Source organism: Lacerta agilis, chromosome 2 (assembly GCF_009819535.1).
Source record: "Lacerta agilis isolate rLacAgi1 chromosome 2, rLacAgi1.pri, whole genome shotgun sequence".
NCBI lineage: Eukaryota > Metazoa > Chordata > Lepidosauria > Squamata > Lacertidae > Lacerta > Lacerta agilis.
The window spans coordinates 96,757,602-96,784,418 of NC_046313.1; the positions used below are offsets into that span (position 1 = coordinate 96,757,602).

The window sequence follows — 26,817 nt, forward strand, 5'->3', positions numbered from 1 at the left end:
TTGGTACATAGGAATGAAGTCTCCCTGGCCACTAATTCATCTCTGGAGGTATTACGGAATGCTAACAAACATTCTAAATTGCACAGAAGTTTAGATTCAGACAAGGTGGTGGAAAAGTGTACACAATGTGCCGTTGGTGGGAAGGAGTTGAAGTTCTGAAAACTGTCCCCCAGAGCTACAGATCTCTCCTATGAACTAGGATCCTCCCAAATAGAGTCACTGTCTCTTTCCCACAAAATCTGGGTAGGTGACTGTCTCCTCCTCCCCATATGAACCGCCCCAGACCCTGTGATTACCATCTGAGGCCTTCTTCATGTGCCTCCTCCACAATAGTTCTTGAGGGTGGCAACATGAGAATGGGCTGGACTCCCATCAGCCTTGACTATTGGCAGTGCTGGCTGGGGTGGGGAGATGTAGTTCAGCAACATCTGAAAGGCCAAAGGTCCCCCACCCCTGGAGATGGCATTTCTCAGTCTGGCTGATTACTTGAGGCAAAAGTGGCCTTGGGAAGCCTCACATGGACACAGAATTGACCCTACAAACCAGTCCCAAGCGATCCTGCATGACCCAGCTCCCTCTACCCATGACTGCCTGGTGCTGTCTAAAGCATATGGATGGCTGTCTAAAGCACCGGTAGTTGGGAACCATCCGAGAAAACGAAGACAGGTAATGCTTTCTGCAGATGCACGACCTGTATTTTATGATGCCACAACGATGTTTTCATGACTTTATTGCATGCGGCCATTACTGTTATTCGATGAACTGGCAGTGGCAGTTGACTCCGTGCGCAAACCCGGCTTCTCTAGCCAGCGGCGGCGGTGGGAGCAGAGTCAAGGTGGGAGCAAGAGCGCAGGGCAAGCGGGCGACCCCCCCCCCATCCCACGTGGGCCGCGTGCGCGTAAGCCGCAAGTGAATGAAAGTGGCACCTGGAGAAAGCGAAGGCAGAAGGGGGGGGGGCACTGGAGGCGCCAGGTGGCAACTAGCCAGAGCGCAGGAACGCGCTAAAGCGCAACGCAGGCGAGGTGGTGGTGGCCCCTTAAGGGATGCCGGAGGGGGAGGAGGAAGGAGGCAGAGGCAGGACGCGTAGGGAAGAATCAAGGCGCTAGAGCGCTTTGAGGAGCAGGCGGCGGTGACGGCACACCCGACCCCGAAGGGCGCCCGAGACACGTGAGGAGAAGCAGCCGGGGGCCGAGTGGGAGGCAGGCAGGCAGGCAGTGCTGCGAGGGGAGGGGACAGCTTGCCCGGGGGGGCGGGCGGCGAGGAAGCAAAAGCGGAGCGCCAGCAGCTGCGCCGCGGCCCCTCGCTTGGAAGGCGCAGCAGCCTCGGCTCGCCCTGTGCGCAGCGCGCGCGGCCACCCTACCCAAGCCGAAGCGCGCCCAGGCCGGCCGGACAGCCCCCCTCTCGCCGCTGCCATGTTCAGCCGGAGCGCGCGGAAGCGCCTCTCCAGCCGATCGGTGAGTCCGCGACGATCGCGTGGTCTATGAGAGCCGGTGTATGGGGAGACTGGGAGGTGGGAATCTGCCGCGGGTCTAAGATTATGTCGTGGTCTGGGCGGGGGGAAAAGAAACGTGTCCCGGAGAGCGAGCCCACCCGGGCAAGCGAGAGAGACACCCCTCGTGCGCCCTGGCCAGGGCATCGCACCTCACTGGGCACCCCTCCACCCTTTGAACGGGTTGGTCCTGGATCCCACCCCCCACCCCCAATTGTGGCGGCGGCGCCCACCCGCTTCCAAAGGCAAAGCCCCGGCTATGGCTAGGTCACAGCACCTTGACTTGCTGCTCCCTTTGTCCAAGGCGCAGGGAGAACCGGGTCAGTTTCCCACCAGCTGGACCTTTTCAGATGCTAATCATCTCCTTCCACCACCCAGCGCTACTCTTCCGTGGAGGGAGATGCCGTTTCCCGATGGAGCGATTTATTAAATTTGTTTTTTAGATAATTAAAAAAAATATGTTTGCAAACAGATCTACTCAGTATTTTATCAATGGGCGAGCAATCAGCTGGTGCGTCTTTAACAAGGTTGGGTCTGTCCGTCCCCCGTCCCCCTTCTTGCCAGGGAGGTGGGAGAGGGAGACAGCATGTTGCTTGTTGTATTCATGGGATTCCTTCTTTTTCTTCAATGAAGTTGACCGCCTTGGGTGAGGTGGAGCGAGAGCGGCCTTGCAACAACTGCGGTGACCAGTGTCCGGGCTTTGCGCTTCATAAATGGAGGTAAGGAGACAAATGTTTCACACACACTCTCTCTCTCTCTCTCCCCAAGGAGTTGTGAAAACAATGCGATGCAGAGTGCAAGCTCGCTGGAAAGCCTAACGCCCTGTGTGTATTTGCGTGCTTTAAATGTGATCTGTGGACGTATAATAAAACTTGGTGGTTGGTGTTGTTGATTCCTCCCTGTCATATCCGTGTGCTGTTCTGTTGGGTTTGTTCAAGATTTCTCACCACAAAGTTCCATAATTATTACTCCTGTTGCTTCAGTTTTGACGAACAACATTGGGTGGCATTTCTCTGCGTGCTTCATTTGTGAGCAGGACCTGCCTGCCCTTTGTTTTTAGGTTCTGGTGTACTGACAGATGCCTCTGATTTTAAGAAAAGCGACAACTCCAAAATCCACAGTCGGGCAATACTGACCAAAATGTCACTAAAGAGTGTGCAATCTTTTGAATTTTCCAGAAGTCGTCTTCAACATAGATACTCTACAAAGCAGAGGTTGATAATTGCACCGGGGGGGGGGGGGTTGTTACAGAAAAACTGGTAGGCTGTTGAAGCATTGAGGTCTATATTTTATCTTAGTCTGAAGATGGGTTACCTGACTTAACCATAAACAAAAAAATTCCTTGCATTAGTGATGTATTGTCTTCCTAGTGATAGTGTGGTGTAGTGGTTAGGGTGCTAAACTAGGACTTGGAATACTAGGGTTCAAATCTCCACTCAGCCATGAAACTTGGGGACCAGTCCCCATTTCTCAGCCTAACCTACCTCACAGGGTTGTTGTGAAGACAATATGGAGAGCGGGGAGAGCCATGGTCGCTACTTTGAGCTCCTTGGAGGAGAGGAGGGATAGACAAGCAAAATCAGCCAAGTGCTGAAGAGGGCAATGGAACTGTTACAGAAATAATTCACACAGATGCAGGCTGTCTCTATGTATGTACAAGTGTGGAGGAGCAGTAGCAGACCTTGGGGGTCTCAAATTTCAGTGGCGCCACGTGCAACGCTAAAATTCGCCCCCTGCCTCTCCCCCTTCCACCCTGCATTATAGTTGTGGCACCCCTTGTGGCACCCCTAAGGCTCTGCGCCCAGTGTGACTGAACTGGTTGTTGTTGTTGTTTAGTCGATTAGTCGTGTCCGACTCTTCGTGACCCCATGGACCAGAGCACGCCAGGCACCCGTCTTCCACTGCCTCCCGCAGTTTGGTCAGACACATGTTGGTAGTTTCGAGAACACTGCCCAACCATCTCATCTTCTGTCGTCCCCTTCTCCTTGTGCCCTCCATCTTTCCCAACATCAGGGTCTTTCCCAGGGAGTCTTCTCTTCTCATGAGATGGCCAAAGTATTGGAGGCTCAGCTTCAGGATCTGTCCTTCCAGTGAGCACTCAGGGCTGATTTCCTTCAGAATGGATAGGTTTGATCTTCTTGCAGGCCATGGGACTCTCAAGAGTCTCCTCCAGCACCATAATTCAAAAGCATCAATTCACACTCCCCTAAATCTGCTTCTGGGAGGAGGGTACACTTGCTGATTTGTACAGCTCAGTTACTGTGTACAGAGGCTGGACACCTGCTGAACACAATGTGCAAACCCCCCTGTGGCCACTTGAGAGGAAAGTGAATTGCTAAAACCGCTGTGGCTACAGTTGTCAGGTGAGCTTTCTTGTCTCTTCGTCTGCTGGGAAAGGCAGTGGTACTCTCGAAGCACCGGTGCAGTTCTGGACTCTGCTACAGACTTTCTGGATGCGCTGAGAGTGCTTCACTGTTGCGCAGTTTGAATGTGCTTGCTTTACTTTCTTTTCAAATAACGTGGGTGCTTATTTTAATGTTTCAATGAAATGGTTTGATTGAACATTTTTATTTACATGCTTTAACATTGTTTTGCATTTGGTTTTTATACAGTATTTGTAAGCGGCTTTGGCAATTAAGCACCATATAAATCCATGAAGGTCAATAAGAATACACCAGCCTTCCCCAAGCTGGTAACCCTGCCTGCCCGAGATTTGTTTGGACTAGAGCAGTTAATAGTCAGGACTGATGAGAGTTGAAGTCCAACATCTGGAGAGAACCATGTTGGCTACCCCTGTCATATACCTTTAGGATCCCGACCATGGTTGCTTTTTCCTTAACTGTGACCCAGAACCGTAGGATGGCAACAACAGCTTTTGTTACAGGGAACCAGGCAGAGGTCTCGGTAGTGGCACCTGCCCTGTGGAACGCCCTCCTACCAGATGTCAAAGAGAAAAACAACTACAGTACCAGACTTTTAGAAGACATCTGAAGGCAGCCCTGTTTAGGGAAGCTTTTAATGTTTGACACACTATTGTATTTTAATATTTTGTTGGAAGCCACCCAGAGTGGCTGGGGAAACCTAGCCAGATGGGTGGGGTATAAATAATAAATTATTATTATTATTATTATTATTATTATTATTATTATTATTATTCCTACCCAGATGCATAGTGTATGTGGAGGGGGGGAGGCCTACCAGGGCAATTGCCTGGGGTACAAAAAAAAATTAGGGACTCATAGAATTGTAGAGTTAGAAGGGACCACAATTGTCATCTAGTCCAACCCCCTGTAATGCCAGAATCTTTTGCCCAACGTGGGGCTTGAACCCACAACTTTGAGATTTAGAGTCTCATGCTCTACTGACTTGAGGTATAGAGCCAGGAGCCATTGGTTTGTTTGTTTTTTAAATTTAGTTTCGTTGCATGGCGTTGCATAAGAAAGTATATTATTGAAAACTGTAAGGAATCGTGCAATTATCCGCAAGCTGATTTATTACTGTTCTTTGAGAGGTGGTTCATACACTCTACATTTATAAAACCCGTTTTGAAAAACAGTACATAAACATTTAAGATGATGAGCCATTGGTTTTGTGTGGTACCTTTGCGAAATATTTTCAAGCTCCTCACCCCACTGGGCCCTTTTGTGAGACAACTTCCTTGGTCCTTTAGCTCTGACTCACCTCCGACAGCTGCCTGCAGCTCAGCCCTCGCATCTTTTTGCAAGATCTGCATGTTTCTGTGCAAGAACGTCTTGCAATCACCTTACCGTGGGGTGAGAAACTCCTGCAACCTCATTGTACAGCCTGTCTCATTACATGATTCACCGTGGGTTGAGTGGGTGCATTTGCAGTTTGCTGTAACAGGACATTTTCTACTGCTGGCTCTAAGCCCTGCTTAGATGGAGGAGCCATTATCCTGGCAATGCTGTAGAGAAATCTTAGGGAGAGAAGCTACCATGGACCTACTGGGGTGGGGGTGGGGGTATCAGATTGGTGGGCCATAGAAACACAGCCTTTTCTGTGGTGGCTCCATCCTGACAGAATGCCCTTATGCAGGAGGGATTACTGGCAACCTCCCTATTGTTGTTGTTGTTCAGTCGTTCAGTCGTGTCCGACTCTTCGTGACCCCATGGACCAGAGCACGCCAGGCACGCCTATCATTCACTGCCTCCCGCAGTTTGGCCAAACTCATGTTAGTAGCTTCGAGAATACTGTCCAACCATCTCATCCTTTGTCGTCCCCTTCTCCTTGTGCCCTCCATCTTTCCCAACATCAGGGTCTTTTCCAGGGAGTCTTCTCTTCTCATGAGGTGGCCAAAGTACTGGAGCCTCAACTTCAGGATCTGTCCTTCTAGTGAGCACTCAGGGCCGATTTCCTTGAGAATGGATAGGTTTGATCTTCTTGCAGTCCATGGGACTCTCAAGAGTCTCCTCCAGCACCATAATTCAAAAGCATCAATTCTTCGGCGATCAGCCTTCTTGATGGTCCAGCTCTCACTTCCATACATTACTACTGGGAAAACCATAGCTTTAACTATACGGACCTTTGTTGGCAAGGTGATGTCTTTGCTTTTTAAGATGCTGTCTAGGTTTGTCATTGCTTTTCTCCCAAGAAGCAGGCGTCTTCTAATTTCGTGACTGCTGTCACCATCTGCAGTGATCATGGAACCCAAGAAAGTGAAATCTCTCACTGCCTCCATTTCTTCCCCTTCTATTTGCCAGGAGGTGATGGGACCAGTGGCCATGATCTTAGTTTTTTTGATGTTGAGCTTCAGACCATATTTTGCGCTTTCCTCTTTCACCCTCATTAAAAGGTTCTTCAATTCCTCCTCACTTTCTGCCATCAAGGTTGTATCATCAGCATATCTGAGGTTGTTGATATTTTTTCCGGCAATCTTAATTCCAGTTTGGGATTCATCCAGCCCAGCCTTTCGCATGATGAATTCTGCATATAAGTTAAATAAGCAGGGAGACAATATACAGCCTTGTCGTACTCCTTTCCCAATTTTGAACCAATCAGTTATTCCATATCCAGTTCTAACTGTAGCTTCTTGTCCCAAATAGAGATTTCTCAGGAGACAGATGAGGTGATCCGGCACTCCCATTTCTTTAAGAACTTTCCATAGTTTGCTGTGGTCGACACAGTCAAATGCTTTTGCGTAGTCAATGAAGCAGAAGTAGATGTTTTTCTGGAACTCTCTAGCTTTCTCCATAATCCAGCGCATGTTTGCAATTTGGTCTCTGGTTCCTCTGCCTCTTCGAAATCCAGCTTGCACTTCTGGGAGTTCTCGGTCCACGTACTGCTTAAGCCTGCCTTGTAGAATTTTAAGCATAACCTTGCTAGCGTGTGAAATGAGTGCAATTGTGCGGTAGTTAGAGCATTCTTTGGCACTGCCCTTCTTTGGGATTGGGATGTAAACTGATCTTCTCCAATCCTCTGGCCACTGCTGAGTTTTCCAAACTTGTTGGCATATTGAGTGTAGCACCTTAACAGCATCATCTTTTAGGATTTTAAATAGTTCAGCTGGAATATCATCACTTCCACTGGCCTTGTTGTTAGCAAGGCTTTCTAAGGCCCATTTGACTTCACTCTCCAGGATGTCTGGCTCAAGGTCAGCAACCAGACTACCTGGGGTGTATGAGACCTCTATATCTTTCTGGTATAGTTCCTCTGTGTATTCTTGCCACCTCTTCTTGATGTCTTCTGCTTCTGTTAGGTCCTTTCCACTTTTGTCCTTAATTGTGGTAATCTTTGTACAAAATGTTCCTTTCATATCTCCAATTTTCTTGAACAGATCTCTGGTTTTTCCCATTCTGTTATTTTCCTCTATTTCTTTGCATTGTTCGTTTAGAAAGGCCCTCTTGTCTCTCCTTGCTATTCTTTGGAAATCTGCATTCAATTTCCTGTATCTTTCACTATCTCCCTCGCATTTTGCTTGCCTTCTCTCCCCCGCTATTTTTAAGGCCTCATTGGACAGCCACTTTGCTTTCTTGCATTTCTTTTTCATTGGGATGGTTTTCGTTGCTGCCTCCTGTATAATGTTACGAGCCTCCATCCACAGTTCTTCAGGCACTCTATCCACCAAATCTAAGTCCTTAAACCTGTTTTTCACTTCAACTGTGTATTCATAAGGAATTTGATTTAGATTGTATCTTACTGGCCCAGTGGTTTTTCCTACTTTCTTCAGTTTAAGCTGGAATTTTGCTATAAGAAGCTGATGATCAGAGCCACAGTCAGCTCCAGGTCTTGTTTTTGCTGAGTGTATAGAGCTTCTCCATCTTTGGCTGCAGAGAATATAATCAATCTGATTTCGATGTCGCCCATCTGGTGATGTCCATGTGTAGAGTCGTCTCTTGTGTTGTTGGAAAAGAGTGTTTGTGATGACCAGCTTGTTCTCCTGACAGAACTCTATTAGCCTTTGCCCTGCTTCATTTTGAACTCCAAGGCCAAACTTGCCAGTTGTTCCTTTTATCTCTTGACTCCCTACTTTAGCATTCCAATCCCCTATAATGAGAAGAACATCCTTCTTTGGTGTCATTTCTATAAGGTGTTGTAAGTCTTCATAGAATTGGTCAATTTCAGTTTCTTCAGCACTGGAAGTTGGTGCATAAACTTGGATTACTGTGATGTTAAAAGGACTGCCTTGGATTCGTATTGAGATCAATCTATCATTTTTGAAATTGCATCCCAGTATTATGATTATATCAATATATAGCAATATAGGTTTTTATGCTGATCTTTTCTGTGAACCACCCTGAGACCTCCAGGTATAGGGCGGTATATAAATGCAATAAATAATAACAATTATATGATGATAATAATAAGTAAATATAGGGAGGTAGCATGTCCAACATGCTACCTCCCTATATTTACTTATTATTATCATCATATAATTGTTATTATTTATTGCATTTATATACCGCCCTATACCTGGAGGTCTCAGGGTGGTTCACAGAAAAGATCAGCATAAAAACCTATATTGCTATATATTGATATAATCATAAAAACCACAATATATATAATCAAAAATATATAATTTTAATTGGTGCTGATTTTATCATTTTGCCTTTATCTGTTACTAATATTTTTATATTGATACGGCATACTATTGTAATGTTCTTGTATTAGTTAAGTGGTATGTATAAAGATAGTGTTTTTTCTGTTTGTCTTTTTATTTGGTAGACGATCTTGAGGACAGGTTTTTTAAACTAATGTTATTTAAAAATGAAAACAAACAGTGTGTGGTTCCTAGCTTTTCTTCCAATTCCCCCACTCATATTTGACAGCACAGCTGTTATTATTCCTTATTAATATCCCTATTATTATTATTATTATACATTAACCCCTATACACACACATATGTATATGTAGGTATAATATCCCCATTATTATTCCTTATTCCTTATTATTATTCCTTAGATTTATTCATGGCAACTCTTTGTCGCTCTCATGGTCCCAGAGACTATGGTTGGACTACAGCACCCATCACCCCTGACCCCCTGGCCATGCTGGATGGGGCTGCTGGGAATTATAGTCCAACATCATATGCAGGCCACCAGGCTACACCCAAGAAGCCTATAGTCCTGTTCAGAAGTTCCCCTCACTGTGGCGAAGGTGCTGTCCTCCCTCCATCCCTCCATCCCTCCCTCACACATACAAACAAACAAACCACACTGCAGCCAACCGAATGCAACCAACAAAGCTCTGAAACCCTCCAGTCTCTTGCAATGCCAAAAATAATATATATATATATATATAAACAAATAAAGGACTTACCCACTTGATGATGACACAGAAACCTTGCACGAACACTATGCAATAGAATGAAAGATCATGATCCATCGTGTCTCTCCCTCTCTCTCTTTCTCTCTCTCTTACCAAATGTAAAGGAGACATGCTCTATGCACTTTCCCTTGTTTATTTGTGTTTTGTTAACACAAGGGCTAATATGTGGAGAGAGGATGGGCAGTAGGGTGACCTCAGGCAGATGGCTAATTCTCCTATGGTCCAGGGCTGAGGCTGTGCACATGGAAGGGCTTAAGAGACCTCGCAGGGTCCCTTCTGGCTGTTGCACTTGTTCTCATCCACGGAGCTGACCAAAGGCATTTCCAAAAAGAGCCACACAGAGGAGACCTTTTCCAGTATGCAATGTGGAGGTATCAGAGCTGCACAGATGTGAGAAGATCTATTTGCTTCCCGTTTCGTAGCAGTTCTGTTGGGCTGTCTCTGCCTTGGCAGGAGAAGGCAAGCTGGTGTGGCACAGTGGTTCAAAGTGTTGGACCGGCACCCGGCAGACCAGGGTTCAAATCCCCACTCAACCATGAACTCCAAGAGATCAAGGTTCAAACCGCCCACTCACCAGGTGACCTTGGGCGCCAGCCACTGCCTCTCTCAGCCTAACCTTGTGGGGGGCTAAATGAGGAGGGGACCTTCCAAGACACCCTTCCTTTAACTATATTAACGACCCAAATCAAGACCTTGTTATACCAAGCGCCATCACCCAACTGAGCTTCATCTCCTCCCTCCAAGATGACTAAGAGCCACATCTATGCCTAACCTATGTGCTGGTTCATTTTTGAAAGCTACCTAAACCAGCAGCATTAAATTGGAGGGTTTTAAGCAGAGGTTGGGTGGCCATCTGTCATGGATGCTTTAGCTGAGGTTCCTGCATTGCAGGGGGTTGGACTAGATGACTCTCGGGGTCCTTTCCAACTCCACGATTCTGTGAATTTTGTATGTTAATTATGTGAACCCTTGAGATATGATTCCCCCACCCCCTTGCTTCCCCCATCCCCACCTCGGGAACCAGCCAAAATACGCCATCGCCATGAACCTCCTCCTAAGGAGGAAGAGGCAGAACATCATCTCCTATATTACAGAGGCCTTTGGGATACCCCAAAGCCCAGCATCTCTGCAGGGGACACCCCCTTCCCCCCAATAAAGAGGATGGGGACTTGCTTTTGTGGTCATGCTGGCTCGCTAGAGGAGATAGGGACACTCTTTGCGGATTCCCTGTTTATTTACTTCTATCATGGTCACAGTGAGAACAGGATGCTGGACTAGATGAGCCATTTGCCTAACCCAGTAGGGCTCCTCATATTTCTTAGGATAACTAACTCATGGCCTGGAGGCCGGATTGAATCCCCCCCCAGCAAATTTTTCTAATCAATTAAGGAGGGGAGGCCCCGGGACGTGGGTGGCGCTGTGGTCTATACTACAGAGCCTAGGGCTTGCCAATCGGAAGGTTGGCAGTTCGAATCCCCATGACGGGGTGAGCTCCCGTTGCTTGGTACCAGTATCCTGCCCACCTAGCAGTTCGGAAGCACGTCCAAGTGCAAGTAGATAAATAGGTACCGCTCCAGCGGGAAGGTAAACGGCATTTCCGTGCGCTGCTCTGGTTCGCCAGAAGCGGCTTAGTCATGCTGGCCACATGATCCGGAAGCTGTCTGTGGACAAACGCTGGCTCCCTCTGCCTATAGAGCGAGATGAGTGCCGCAACCCCAGAGTCCATGACTGGACCTAACGGTCAGGGGTACCTTTACCTTTACCTAAGGAGGGGAGGCAGACTGGGAGTGGGTGGCCACTTCCACCATGTGGACTTTAGCGGGTTGGCCAAGGTTTAATGCTGCCTTTGGGCCAAAGAAGGCAGCCTCAGTCAAAATCTTACTTATTTATTGAGCAATTACACTCTCATTTACCCTTAGAATTGTATGTGCTGAAGGCAATCTGATGTTGGGATTATGTGCCCCCATTGGAGACTAGTTATTCCAGTGTGAATGGTTTTTTACTTACTGTGCATCTAATCTATAATTTGCCATCTTGCTCACTTACCTTGCCTGAAAAGATTTTTTTTGGGGGGGGTGGAGCTCTTCACAGCCTGTTCTGGTGTTCAGAACAGCCCCGAATAATTTGGCTTTTGTGATTTTGTACACAGAGGAAAAAGCTACAAGACTGTTTCAGCCACATTAAAATGCTTGATAAAGCTAAAAGAAAACAATAGGTTTCAAGGGAATGTACAGCTTAAGGAAACAAGGCTAGATCAATTAACCACTGGGGTTCTTAAGCTTCTTTCTCGTAATCTTTTAACTGTACAGTTTTTGCTGTTAAATGTAAATTGGACTTCGGGCTTCAAAGATGGGAATTTACGAGATACCTCAGGGAGGCTAGAGTTTCTAAGCCTGTGATACATTCAGAAAGCAAATCGTCCCAATTGCTGATGCAAGCGTTGTGCATTTATTATCATTATGTGGAACCTTATGCTTCCTAATTAGCCATGATTTCTTTTTCACCATGATCTGTGGTGCCTTTTTATTAACCCGGGCAAAAATTGCTGTGGCTCGAAGATCAAAGGGGATGTTTAAAAGTCCTTCCTGAAAGGAGGAGAATATCTTGACTGATGATTGAAAAATATTCCTGGATCTCTCTTCCTCCTCTGTAGGATGCATCACTTAAAAAGAAAAAAGAAAGAAAGATGTAATTCCAAATGTTCTCTTCAGAGACACGCATTTCATTTTATGTGATTTCATTCCTCTCCCTTTAAGGGCTAATTTGCACCGTACTTCTAGTTCGTTATTTTAATTTACAGGATGTGGCCTGTTTTACAATCTGTCCTTTCCTTAAATTGCTTTCAGAAACATTCTCCTGAAAGTACAGTTTCAATTAGAGCAATTATCCATACAAGTGACGGGGGAAAGAGAAAGAGCACCGTGTTATAGTCCAGCCAATTGGCACCAGCAGGAAGTTGCCCTTGGGGGGCCTATCAGCACCCACTCATCAATGCTGGCTCCCCCCCCCGCCCTGCCATTATTGCCCCTTCCTCCTCTGTGTCTGTGCCAGCAACCGCCTCCTCTTCCTCCCTGCTGTTTGCTAGGAGATCCCACTGGCCTGCCGATCTTCCCAAAACTGGCTTTTAACAGAGTGGAAGAGGAGGGAAGATGGGAGAGGGGCTGGAGCCACCTATCTCCTGTCATAATATTGATGTTGACAGAAAGAGGGGGCATGTTGCGGGCCTTACAAAAGATGTGGTGTAGTGGTTAAGAGTGGTAGTCTCGTAATCTGGTGAACCGGGTTCGCGGCTCCGCTCCTCCACATGCAGCTGCTGGGTGACCTTGGGCTAGTCACACTTCTTTGAAGTCTCTCAGCCCCACTCACCTCACAGAGTGTTTGTTGTGGGGGAGGAAGGGAAAGGAGAATGTTAGCCACTTGGAGACTCCTTAGCGTAGTGATAAAGCAGGATATCAAATCCAAACTCCTCCTCCTCCTCCTCCTCCTCCTCCTCCTCCTCCTCCTCCTCTTCTTCTTCTTCTTCTCTAATTATACAGCAGAGCCCAAGACTGAAACATAATACTGTACATACTCAACCCCCAATCCTAAATGGGATTAAATACAAAATACAGTCGTACCCTGGAAGTATATATATTGGGAAAGCCCCGTCGGACATTCGGGTTCCAAAAATAGTTCGCAAACCGGAACAGTCACTTCCGGGTTTGCGGCAAGGAGATGTATTGGTGCCCCGGAGTGGAGGGGCGTGATTTTGGCACCCCTTGGGCGACCTCACTGACCCCTAGGTACACCCCTTGACCCGCTTTGGAATATGGGGATTTAGATACTTCCAACAAGGAGCCCAAACACTATGCTAAAAATGGACCATTTCCCAGAAGTGTCTTGTTTTGACTCATAGAAGCTCTCTGGGGTCTCAGGCCGAGTTCTTTCCTAGCTTTGAGACAGTTTTAGGGGAGAGTTATTGAGTTCCTACTACAGTGGTACCTTGGTTGTAAAACTTACCAGTAATCCGTTGCAGGAGTCCGTTTGACTCCTGGAACGGTTCAAAAACCAAGGTGAGGCTTCCAATTGGCTGCAGGAGCTTCCTGCACTCAAGTGGAAGCCCCGTCGGATGTTCGGCTTCCAAAAAATGTTCGCAAACCAGAACACTCACTTCTGAGTTTGCGGCATTTGGGAGCCAAAATGTCTGAGTGCCAGGGCGATTGTACCTCAATGCAGATGCTCCAGTTCTGAGCAATAGGCCCTTCCAATAGCTCTGAACTGTGACACCCACAATGTTTTTGCAAACCTCCAGGCTAACGTTATTCCCTCTTTTTCCTATGTCCAGGCTGTGTGTGCCTTTGCTTATATAGCTGGAATGGCACCAAGCTGGCCCAAGAGGGAAGAACAGAAGCAGGTTGGCGGAACTGCAAAGTTTGCAGAAATACAAATACATGCATACATACATACATACATACATACATGGGGGGCTCTAAATGGAGGGGGAAGCCTCAGAAAGCATATAATGAGGATTGAGCATGCTCAGTAGCAATAGAATGCTGGGGCAACAAAAATGGGGTTGGAGAGAGGATTGAGCACAGCAGCTGGAATCGTAAACTTGGAATGCTTCTCACTGCAACATTCTGTTGCAGTTCCTCTTTGTTTGGACTAGCTAGTGATCATTGTGGGTGTTGCTGAAGCTCCTGTTAGATTTGTTGTTGTTGGGCATGCTGAATTGGAAAAGGGGGAAAAAAGATTTCTCTGCACTTGCTCTGAATCTCTGGAGATGTTGAGAGAGAGAGAGAGAGAGAGAGAGAGAGAGAGAGAGAGAGAGTTTGTATATGTCAGATTATCTGAATAGCACCATGGTAGTTGACTTGCGATGCTTAGATTTCATAGCTAACCAAAGTGCTTTCTTATTTTAAATACCTGAGAATTTTCCACACAGAAAATCACCTGCAAACCAGCTGAGATCTGTACGGTGTTGAAATATTCGTCTGTGTTTGTTGTGGAAAGTCCCAGGGATGTCCTTGTATTCTCTCCCCCCCCCACCCCCCAATTTTAAACCGATGAGGAGAAGTAGCTGTGGTGGCACTTGGAGAAGGTGGCATTGTGTGTGCAAGTGAAATCCTGCTAACTCCTAGGGAGTCAGGTTGCTGTTTTCTAATCAGATCTGCTTTGCCTTAATCTGCCTTCCATTCAGCTTGTTAACAAGCTTTGGGCCTTGAATAAAGCTGTCATTGGAGCTGGGTGGCTGAATGGCTATTAGGAGTGCCTTTTGCATAATGCTCTCCTCGCTCCACAAAAAAAAGCCCAGGAAAAAAAAAAGCGGTGGTCTGCTGAGAGAATAGGGCAGGGAATTTACAGCCTGTCCCTAATGCAATTAGGATGAATATCTAAACCTTTAAGGGCAACAAATGGTTACTAGCTAGAGATGAATGAGGCAAGCTGCATTTGCCATCCTGACGCCTTTTGAGGATGATAATAAATGGCCTATTCAGATGGACATGGTTTGAAGTTAAATGTGCTGCTGCCTTTTGTTGCAGGCTGTAAAATATTCTGGTTGGTGCCTGGTATTTTTCTGATCAATGTGTGTGCATGCACCTCATGGATCTTTATTGCATGCTTGTTTGGGAGGAAGGTGCTGCGGCTAAAACTCTCCCGGCTGGAAATGTTGTTGCCATAGTTATGTTTCCTTTTTTGCAGTAGCTTAAAATATCAGGGTGAGAATGCGGAAGACTCTTGACTGGCACATGTAACAATCACATTAGAGCTCCAGTTTCCTGAGTCCTTGCACACTTGGCGGAGGGAGCTCTGAGATCTGCCTCTCACCGCCATCCCATCATCTTGGACGGCCAAGAATCCATCACGGCGGGTGCTTCCTGTTGTGTCACGCAACTTCCCCCTTGTCTTCTCAGGTCCAATCCAGCACGCTTAGTTGGCTACAATGTATGGCATCCAGTTTAGGCTGCAATCCTAACTGGCGCTGTGGGACACGGGTGGCGTTGTGGGTTAAACCACAGATCCTAGGGCTTGCCGATCAGAAGGTCAGCGGTTCGAATCCTCGTGACAGGGTGAGCTCCTGTTGCTCGATCCCTGCTCCTGCCAACCTAGCAGTTCGAAAGCACGTCAAAGTGCAAGTAGATAGATAGGTACCGCTCCAGCGGGAAGGTAAAGAGCGTTTCCATGCGCTGCTCTGGTTTCGCCAGAAGCAGCTTGGTCATGCTGGCCACATGACCCGGAAGCTGTACGCCAGCTCCCTCGACCAATAAAGCGAGATGAGCGCCACAACCCTAGAGTCGTCTGCGACTGGACCTAATGGTCAGGGGTCCCTTTACCTTTACCTTTAATCTCCATTGAATTAAATGAGACTTGCTTCTGAATAGACATGGTTAGGATTGCAGCCATAGTTACTAAGTTGTTGTTTTGTTGTTATATTCAGTGCTTTTTCTCTGGGGGGACGGAGGGATACGCATAGCCCTAAACATTTTGTGAATCTAAGTTTGGCCTCATTGAGGGGCAGTATTTCAATATGAGTAGAAAAATGAGAGTACCCTTAAACTTTTTTTTAAAGGAAAAAAAAAAGCACTGGTTATATTTATACCCCAGCCACTCTGGGCAGCTTCCAGCAGAATATAAAAACATAAAATGCCAAATATTACAATCAGAATTTCAATGGATTTAAGTTACCTAAATCAAAAATTGGGTATTGCTGTGTAGCACTTAAGAAAGCTAACTTTCTCTTGACCAGGGGTCAGGAAACTTTTCAGGGGGCCGGTCCACTGTCCCTCAGACCTTGTGGGGGGCCGGACTATATTTTGAAAAAATAAAATAAAAAATGAACAAATTCCTATGCTGACAGGGACGTAGCAAGGGGGGCGTAGGGGGCAGACCGCTCCATGTTCCATAATGGAGGGGATGACAAATTTTCAAGGAACAATTACTGCCCTACTAGGGCGGTTCATAAAAAAACTTTTTTTTTTTTGGAAAATGCCTGCTCCAAAGGTCTTATGTTACTATGCTACAGATTATATAGCTATATATGAAATTTCATGCATATTGGTTAATATCTTGACCCTCCTCCACCAAAATAGCTGTTTACTTGGCTGTTTTCCTATGTCGTCGTGAAGGCTGAAATTTCAGTTCAGTGGAGCACTTACTGTTCCCAACCCTGACCCTGTGGAAAGCCATCTAATTAGACTTTAATTTGATTTTGAGATGTTTTTAGGAGGTAATTTAATTATTGTTTGATTTTTATGTTATGTATCTGATGTTAGCCACCCTGAACCCGACTTCAGCCGGGGAGAGCGGGATATAAATAAAAGTTTTTTTTTAAATTATTACTCATTATTATTCCTTTTTAAGAAAATACGAAATAACGTAAAACCATTTTTGCAGGGGGGGGAATCAATGGGGGGGACGACAAGAATTTTTCCACACCGGGTACCACCTGACCTTCCTACACCTCTGTTCCTATGCCCCACAAATAACCAAGAAATGCATTTTAAATAAAAGGACACATTCTACTCATGTAAAAACATGCTGATTCCCAGACCGTCCACGGGCCGCATTTAGAAGGCGATTGGGCCGGATCCGGCCCCCGCGCCTTAGTTTGCCTACCCATGCCCTTGATTGTCTTCCCTTTTGCTTCTCTGTTTAATATCAACGAGTGGCATCCCATGAATGGAGCTGATGGAAATTATTATTACTAATTTCTTAATCACCTTCTAGGCAATCGTCTTGAATAAAATGTAAAGAACAGCAAAAGGCAGTTAAAAAAACAAACCCAGATCTATTTAAACAAAGCCAAACTGAAAATACTTGCTAAGCCACTTGGAAGCTGGATGTTGCCTACCACAGGCGCTGAGTGGCAGCTGACTTGGGGGCGGGGGGGGGGCGCTGATGTCACGTGCGTGATGCGCATTTGCACAATGGCTGTCGCATTGGGAGAGGCCAATGAGGCCATTTGCCCGCCAGGCTGCACTGGCCCGCACAGCATCCCCCAACACTGCGCTGCCCAGGGTGGCATCCCGCCAGGCCTCCTGTGCCCCCTCAAGATGGGGGGGGAGTGTGCTGAGCCCCATCCCAGCAGACATTGTGGGGTTGTAGAGGCCTCAGCTCCATAGAGTTGGCATACCTGTTGGCATGATGGCTATAGAAGAAGAAGAAGAAGAAGAAGAAGAAGAGGAGGAGGAGTTTGGATTTGATATCCCGCTTTTCACTACCCGAAGGAGTCTCAAAGCGGCTAACATTCTCCTTTCCCTTCCTCCCCCACAACAAACACTCTGTGAGGTGAGTGGGGCTGAGAGACTTCAGAGAAATGTGACTAGCCCAAGGTCACCCAGCAGCTGCATGCGGAGGAGTGCAGACACGAACCCGGTTCCCCAGATTACGAGTCTGCCGCTCTTAACCACTACACCAAACTGGCTGCCAGGGTGTAAGGCAGGTGTGGGGAACTTTTGACCTTCCAGACGTTGCTGAACCAGAACTCCCATTATCTCAGGCTGTTGGTCATGCTTTCTCGGGCAAATGGGAGTTGAAGTTCAGCAACAGCTGCAGGGCCAAAGGTTCCCCACAGCTCACCTAAGGCACCATGTCTCTGAACATACCAATTGCTGGAAATCGCAAGGAGGATGAGGGCCATTTCTATTCTTGTGTCCTGGGTGTGAGCTCCCCGAAGGCTAAAGCTGGGGAACATTTTGCCCTCCGGATGTTGTTGAACTCAAATTCCCATCAGCCCCAGCCTGCATGGCCAATGGCAGGGATGGTGGATCATTGTAGTGTAGCAACATCTGGAGGGACCAAGGTTCCCCAGCCCTGCCATAGGCATTTGGTTGGCCATTGCGTTTGGGGGAAAGGGTGCTGGGATTAGACTGGTCTGATCCAGCAAGGCTCTTAGTAGCATTTTCAAACCTCAACATCCAGGACTGCAAGGACACCATTTTGAATTCATGCAGAAATCCTCGTTTTAATTAGCCGATTTATTCAGTCTTCCTGAGCGCTGCACAAACGGACCGTTCAGTTATTATTCTGCCTGTTGTGATCTACCAGTGCGGCCATTTCTGGCACACTATTCTGCGACCTGTCTGGCAGTGGCACGGCTCGTATCTGCGTGAGAGCATTGTTTGCGGTGGTTATTACTCTTTCTGCCACTGTGGCTCCAGGAGGCTGCTCGCTGCATTGCTCTCACCAAGATTTATGCTTCCTCCAGGCCCTACAAAGGAGCCGGGGTCTTAGATGCTCCCGTTCTGAGACGTTCCATTAGTAAATGAAGCATTTAAGTGCTAATTCTTCTTTGCAGAATTTCAGGAATATTCCGACTCCTTGCTAACTGGGTTTATTTTCGGCCTCTGCTTTGACTAGTAGCACAGATTTTCAAAGGGCAAAAAGAGAGAGGGGGTGTTAAAAGTGTCTGTTCAAAGTAGCAATGGAATGAATAACAGTGAATGATGAAGCAATTGTTTCTGGTGGAAGAAAACACACACACACACACACACAAAATCGCCTGAATTATTGCTCCCATATGTGTCAAGTATTTTTGTAATTTTTCACACCCACATTTGCACTTTGTTCCTCTCATGAGTAACATGCTTTGGAACAGTCTGCTCAGGCTGCCTGAGCTTTGCTGGATTTGATTTATAAAGCAGCTTTTAATCTTAAGAGGAGGCCCCTGGATGTTAGCTAATGCAATGTACTTCTGTTTCGAGCACTTAACCTCTGCTGCTGAAATAGGGGGAAGCGTGTTGAGACTATGATCCAAATGGATAGTCGCAACTCAGTCAGGGCCGGCCCAAGATATTTTGACACCTGAGGCAAACCATGAATTGGCACCCTGCTCCCTGCCAGGGAAGAAGGGGTGAGTGAGGATCCAAAAGTGTGCGGGAGGGTTAAGAGCTATATCGTGATCTGCTGCCCCTGTGGATTTTGCTGCCTGAGGCAGTCGCCTCACCTTGCCTCATGGGTGGGCTGGCCTGAGCTCGGTGCAGTTTGTTGTGAACTTGGATGTTGGGATGTGGTATCTAATATTAGGGCGGAACTACACCTGATATTCGGTGAAATGTAAAGTAATAATAAAAAAATCAGCCATAGGAACTTCAGTCTATTGTTCCTTGCTTCACTTTCCTAAGCAATTTTTTTGTTAAATGAGAAAGCTTTTCTGAATTATTATTATTATTATTATTATTATTATTATTATTATTATTATTATTATTATGTTCCTTTACACAAGGGTTGAAAAGCAGCTTACAAATTATGCTAAAATTCGCAGTGCAAAATAATTCAAAGCAAAGTGCAGTATGATACAATAATCAAGCCTTAAATACTTCTGCATTCCCTAACATGGGTCTCACCACCACAGATTGCCAAAGCAGAAGGAGGGGGGGGATATACCTCCAAAGTGCTGGAAAGAAAACCTCTCAAATAAATGCCTGAGAGAGAAGGAATGTCTTTGCCCGTCAATGTGAAACCAAAGGAAACGGATCCCTGGGATAAAACCATGTTGAATACTGCCTCTCTGTGTTAGAAGAGGGGTTCACCTGCCCTTGCTCTCCAGTAGAGGTCTTCTTCAACAGTGTGACCAAGATCTCTTTGAAATGGACTCTGCAAGGAGGTGGCAAAGCATGATTTGCACTACATTGAGTTACACCCCCTTCCCTAGAGTTTCCCAATACTGGGCAATTCTTAAAGCAGGCTTCCTCAACCTCGGCCCTCTGGATGTTTTTGGCCTACAACTCCCATGATCCCTAGCTAGCAGGACCAGTGGTCAGGGATGCTGGGAATTGTAGTCTCAAAACATCTGGAGGGCCGAGGTTGAGGAAACCTGTCTTAAAGGCACAGAGATTGGTTACGTAGGAGGCCTGGCTCGGTTGCTTGGTTTCTACATCTTTTCCTCATTTATCTTTTAAAAGTGGTGGGCAGCTTTCTTTTTCATGTATTGCATTTTTTCCAACAAGGGCTCAGAGAGTGGTTTATTTTATTTTATTATTTATTAAAGTGGGGTGTGTGTGTGCGTGTGAGGGAGGGAGGGAGAGAGAAAGAGACAAAGGAGCAGGTGTAGTGTACACTTTGTGCTTGGCAAATACAAGGCGACTCTGTCTAAAATATTTGACTTCTTACAAGTTACTCTGGATTGCATTTCAAGGGTTTAAAGGGGCTTTGAAAAGCTGCCTGATTGAATTACTTTTCAGATCAATTGCGCAAATCCACAGCTGGTGTAACGGGCGCTGGAGACGAGAATATTACGTTGACAGCCGCCAGTAAACATTTGGTGCCTTGGGCTTCACCTGGTACTTAAATTAGGGAATAGGATGCTTTGTCTGTATTGGATGTCAAAGGGGTGTTCCACCGTTTACACGTGCTCTATATCTTGGGATGTGGTTTAACAAAAAAAATAAACGTCGTTTTTGGGGGACCGGCAGCTTACGCTGTGTGTATTAACACGTTGATTGGCGTGGAATGACCGCCCCAAATCTGATCAGTTCTGATGTCATCTATCCCTTCCCTGCTAGACTAAACAAAATGTCGTCCCCCCCACATTTCATACTTGAGGAAATGGGCTAGTTTCCTACTGTCTATGATCAAACTGATAACAGTGACAAGTTGTCTGAACTGCATGTACCCTGAACATTTGCCATTCCTGCTCTGGCCTTGGCAACAGAGATGGCCCATCATTTATTCTAAGGAGATCTGTCAGGAATATGGGTTTGATGGAGGACAGTGGAGCCTGCTGTTGCATCTCTGCACGGTTTAGACACTTTTGCTTCCTTATTCATGGCCACCACTGTTTTTTCCACCAAGAGGGGAGATGCCGTGATGGTTCTGCAGCCCACCAAGAGGAAAGTAGGAGACAGACAGGCAAGGAATTTGTGGGAGAGAAGAAGCCATTATTTCTTTAGGGAAAAGAACCAGGCTGATTAGAAGAATGTAGGCTGATGTCAGGACTGTGTTGGGTTGCTCATGAGTAAGCAGGCATGAGTCTGAACTGTCTTTTAACGGTTTTATTGTGCAAACTATTTACAGTGCAGAGTGCTGAAAAACATGACTGTATCAGTCGCTAGTAGAATCCGGGAGTGGCCCCTTCCGGCTGGGACCCCAACATAAGAGTTTCGGTATCCGAAATTTCCGCCTCTCCTCCTTGCGTTTTACCCCTCTGCGCACTTGGGGCTACGGAAATGGCGTGTCTCCCTCCTCGCCCGCTGAGCGAGCGGGGTGCAGGGTCTCTCCAACATCCCCAGAGCCTCTGCTCTCAAGCCTCTGAGCTGCATGCCCCTCCCCACTAGAGACATCGTTGCTTCCTCCTCTGGAAGAGGAGGTGCTGCTGGTCAGGTGGGGCCGGGGCTCTCTGTAGCATCTCGAGAGCCCTTCTACCACCCTGTGCTGAGCCGGGGACAGTTCCCTGACAGCTGACCTGAGAGCCAGGCTCCTGCGGACCAGGAATGAACAAGCTAGGAATAAACAGTGAAGTCCAGAGGCAGAAGTTAGCCGTCAGAGAGGGGTTTCGAAGATCAAAGATGTGGATGAGGTACTCAGAGTTTCCGTGAGAGCTACATTTTCCTACTATGAGTGCTGAGTCTAAGTGTGTGTGTGGAATACAAGAAGGGGTTCTGGGCGCAGATTCCTAACCCTGGTGGGAAAAAATGTAGGTGTTTGAGAGGAAGAGTTGTGGCTTAGCGGCAGAGCATGTCTTTTGCACCCAAAACGTCCCAGGTTCAATCCCTGTCAAGCCACTGCCTGCCAGTATCAACAACTGAGTTAGATGAACCAAAGCTATGAGTGGATGTAAGAAGGCCTCCTATGTTCCCAAGTACCTATAAAAGCAAAATGAAAGTAGCATGCTTATTTTCACCCCAGCTTTTTTGGGGTGTGTGTGTATGTACCAATACTATATACTGTATTCATATTCACTGCCTATCAAATTGGGGTCTTGAATCCTTCCTGAGTATTCAGCATTGTTTAGAACTTGGTAAACTGCTGAGGGCTTCCTGAATTAGCAGAATATAAAATTCAGCAGCAAATCTAATCCAAGGAGGATCCACAGACCAGAGAAAGGAACAATAAGCACTGCCAATGATGATAGAGCCATATTGTTACTCACAGTCTCTGAACATCCTTTTTAAATACCAGCAAGGAAACCTATTAGGAGTAGCAGGAACAGGAAGATTAAGTGACTTCCTGTTCCATCCTGCCCTCAGCATATGGGAGCCAGGTTATCCGAAGGCGTCTGTAATTTGCTGCGGAAGGACATGGAATGGCATTTGAGGCTGACAAGGATCTGCTGCAGCCTCCGAATGCCAGGCTCTGTTACTCGCTGTTCAGCTTCTGAGCTAAGGTGGCATTTTCACTCTGCACGGGGAAAGTACATATACATATGTGCTTGTTCTTGGGATGAATCTTTTCCCATTGACCCAATTATCTGTGCCTATAATAATAGTCTTCACAGGACTAAACTCTATGCGGCCTCCAGATCTGATTATGGTTTCCTGGAGGCATAAGTGGAAGAAGGGATAGCAATATAGGAAAGTGGTTGGAACTGCTGGCCTGCGGCCCTGATTACTCCCTCCAAGCCACCGTAGGGTGAACCACACACACCTTTCTTTCAAAGCGCACTCCTGGTTCTTCATCTGCAGCCATGGCTTGAAGTTTCATTCAGCTGATGTCGTATGACACCAGGTGATTGACAGCTGGGTGGCCCTGTAGAGGGTTGTCCGCTTCTGGGTCCAGCCCTCCACCAGGAAGTAATTCCCCATCCCTGCTAATGGAAGTCATTACATCTTACCCTGCTCCCACCTGCTTGCCCCATGCCTTCATTCACTTGGGGGTAGCCAACCTGGTGCTCTCTAGATGTTGGTGCTCCAACTCCCATCATTGATGGTCCAACGCCCAGTCACCATGCTGGCTGAGGCTGTGGGGAGTTGTAGTCCAATAACATCTGGAGGGCAGCCATTTACCTTATCCTTCCCCGCCCCCCCCCACTAAAAATGCATGGGGCTTATGTTGCGAAAGATTCACTCCCTCATTTGTTTATAATTTTATTTGTATGCCGCTTCTCCAGAAAGAGAATTGTGCTCAAAGCGGCTTACAACGAAGAAAACAGGGCTACATCTCAAACTCAACAATTTCGTAATAACACGATAAAACATCATAATAGCAAATATAACAATATAACAATAGACATTTCTGTATGTACTGTAAACACTGCAAGGTTACATTAACAACATTGCACCTCCTGGCAATAGCAAAAATAACAAGGGAGCTTGACGGTGTCCCCTTGGTCCTAGAAACACCTCTTTCCCCTGCTCACAATCCCTCTTCTGCAACCACTCATTATAAGAGGCAGTAAGGGGGGTAGCTGCAAACTTCCTCTCATGATGTTGTTCTCTTGTGAAGTTGTAGCCTGTCAATAAGTAACTTAGTAGTGCTGAGTCATGAAATTAAAAGACGCCTGCTTCTTGGGAGGAAAGCAATGACAAACCTAGACAGCATCTTAAAAAGCAGAGACATCACCTTGCCGACAAAGGTCCGTATAGTTAAAGCTATGGTTTTCCCAGTAGTAATGTATGGAAGTGAGACCTGGACCATAAAGAAGACTGATCGCTGAAGAATTGATGCTTTTGAATTATGGTGCTGGAGGAGACTCTTGAGAGTCCTGTGGACTGCAAAAAGATCAAACCTATCCATTCTGAAGGAAATCAGCCCTGAGTGCTCATTGGAAGGACAGATCCTGAAGTTGAGGCTCCAGTACTTTGGCCACCTCATGAGAAGAGAAGACTCCCTGGAAAAGACCCTGATGTTGGGAAAGATGGAGGGCACAAGGAGAAGGGGACGACAGAGGATGAGATGGTTGGACAGTGTTCTCGAAGCGACTAGCATGAGTTTGGCCAAACTACGGAAGGCAGTGAAAGATAGGTGTGCCTGGCGTGCTCTGGTCCATGGGGTCACGAAGAGTCGGACAACAACAAAGTGCTGAGCCAAAATCTTCCAGAAGATCCTCACCCCCGCTAATAAAGGAAGGCCGCTTTGCAAAATAAGAAAAAGAAACATATCCTCCACCATTTTTCTCTTGAGGAGGTCCCCCACTATCTCCTCCCCAAAAGTGCCCTGGCATGACATCGGAACTGGGGCTCAATGGAGAATGCACCATGGCATCCAGGCTGACAACGCAGTTGCCTCTGCTGCTGCCTCTTGCAACAACAGAAAAGAAAGAGGCTGTGCTACTCATTCAGTACAACATGCAGGGTTGTTTATCTCAGGAGGTGGATTAGATGACCCTCGGCGTCCCTTCCAACTCTACCATTCTACAACTCTATGATTCTTTGAATAGGAACATAGCAAGCTGCCTTCTACCGAGTCACCTACTTGGAGGCACCAGAAATTCAGCCTGGGATGTTCTGCGTGCAAAGCAGGTGCTCTGTCTTCACATTTGCCCCACCCCTGTAAAAATGTTAGAGATTTTCCCTTCCCCTTGGAGAAATTTGTTGAGATGGCCTCCCAATTCCTCCGTCCACAAGATTTTGAGAGACCCTTTGCACACAGCTCTGCTCAGTTCAGCCAAGTGTCATGCGAAGGCTTCTTCTGAGGCCATAAATGAGTTACAGGGAAGAGGCACTTCCAGGCCCAAACAATAACAGCATGTCTTGTACAGTATATTTGTTCTGCTCAGTACAAAATTCCAGGGGTCTGCTGGAATGATATGTGGAAACTCACAATAGGCTGACACAGAAATCTGTGTTGATATTAGTTTGATTAGGCTCAGGTCACTTGACTTGATTAGGCCATTTCTGGAGACATTCCTGTGCGGACTGAAATGGATGTTCTGGTCTGGAGTCTCTACACCACCCTAAGATGTGGTCCTCCAGATGTTTTTGGAGCACATCTCCCTTCACCTTTGACCATTGACCATGCTGGCTGGAGCTGATGGGGGCTGAAGACTTGCAGTATGTGGAGTGCTCTAAACCAGGCAGTATGTGGAGTGCTCTAAACTCGGCCCTCCATATGTTTTCGGACTACAACTCCCATCATCCCTAGCTAACAGGACCAGTGGTCAGGGACGATGGGAGTTGTAGTCCCAAAACATCTGGAGGGCCGAGTTTGCCTATGATTGCCCTAAACCCTCCACATTCCCCTTCTGTAAAATGGAAACAGTACTGTTCCCCTTTCAAAGCTTAGAGTGCCACTAACCACAAATTGGATCTGTGAATGCAATATTCCGCAATTTTAAAACCAATTTAATAGAATCTGTGGGTTGGGCTAGTGGGAGGGAGGCTAATCCCCCCCACACACCATTTTTCCTTATTAAACTCTCCCAAAGCTGCTATTTGATGCACAGGAAGACTTGTGAAGCTAACTGATTCTAATAGGGGAAACATTAATTTTGATCAGGGTTAAACTCCCTTCTCCCTCACCATGGTCCTGCTTCAAATCAGAGACCCCTGCAGTTGCTATTCAACTGAGCTATAGGAGGACCTATAGCTCAGTCAGTGGAACATGAGAGTCTTAATCTCAGGGTTGTAGGTTCGAACCCCACGTTGGGCAAAAAAAATCCATTGCAGGGGGTTGGACTAGATGGCCCTTATGGGTCTACAATTCTACAATTCTATATGGATTTCCCAAATTTGCATACCCAATTTACCCCAAAACAGAGAGGCATCAGAAATACCCTTTGTGTTGGTGCAGTGCCTAGCAGGCCCCCTAGGTGGCGTTAGAACAATAATGAATAGCTGCCATTGTCTGATCTGGTGGTCCTTCAAGGAGCGGTGTAAAGACATAAATACTTCAGTGTTTTATTTTTTACATAGAGCTTGTTTTTGTTCATCCCAATCTTAAACATGTTCCCTGAGACGTCAGTCGCAGCGAGTCCAACGGTGCCAGAATTGTTTGCCAAGAAGCATGCACTGGGATCGCAGCCTCCCAGGAGCAGTGGTCAGTGACATCTGCAGATCTGCTGCTTGACATTTTATGGGTCTATGAAAAACCTTTTGGAATATTGAAAACAGAGACGATCTCGCCTGCAGGCTGGCCTTTTCAGAAAAAGAGAAGAAAGACAAAGTATTAAGGATAGGGAGTGAGGGAAATGGAGAAAGAAAGATGTTCGAGGTGAGAACATCTAGGAGATGTTCCAGATGTTCTTGGACTCAGACTTCCATCAGCCCCGAGCTGTGGAGGCTGGTCCATCAGGGTGAATGGAGCACTGCTCCACCTATCCCAGTTTGTCCTCATCCAGGCCCCACCTGCCTGCCTTCCTGCAGCCAATCAGGGTCTGGCTCTGCTTGTCATTGGCTCTGGCTCCACCTATTGGGGGTCTCCATGCATGCCGCACTTCCAGACCCGCTGAGCACCAGCCGCCACTGGATACCTGGGATTCTTTGCTAAGCTTTGCCAGCAAAGGGGGGAAAAACCTGCAGATCCCCAGTCTCCTTCCTTCTCAACTCTAGATGTTCTTTATTTCTGGCTACCCCGGCAATGTGCAGTAGTGATGTGTGGCTGTGTGTGTGTGTGAGGTCACACCATGAGCAAACATCTCTTGTTTTCTGTCCGCTGTGGGTTTCCCAAACCAACAGTAAACTCTGCAG

At 46.8% G+C, this 26,817-nt stretch overlaps 1 protein-coding gene across 1 annotated transcript in view; it reads left to right on the plus strand.

Annotated features, from left to right (window-relative positions):
- Positions 1-1,333: 1,333 nt before the first annotated feature.
- PRICKLE2 (prickle planar cell polarity protein 2) overlaps positions 1,334-26,817 on the plus strand; it is a 267,148-nt gene continuing 241,664 nt past the window's right edge. The window contains exons 1-2 of the mRNA XM_033141304.1: positions 1,334-1,454; positions 2,123-2,208. Of these exons, the coding sequence (XP_032997195.1) occupies positions 1,413-1,454; positions 2,123-2,208 (128 nt within the window). The 5' untranslated portion in view covers positions 1,334-1,412. The remainder of the gene's footprint in view (positions 1,455-2,122; positions 2,209-26,817) is intronic.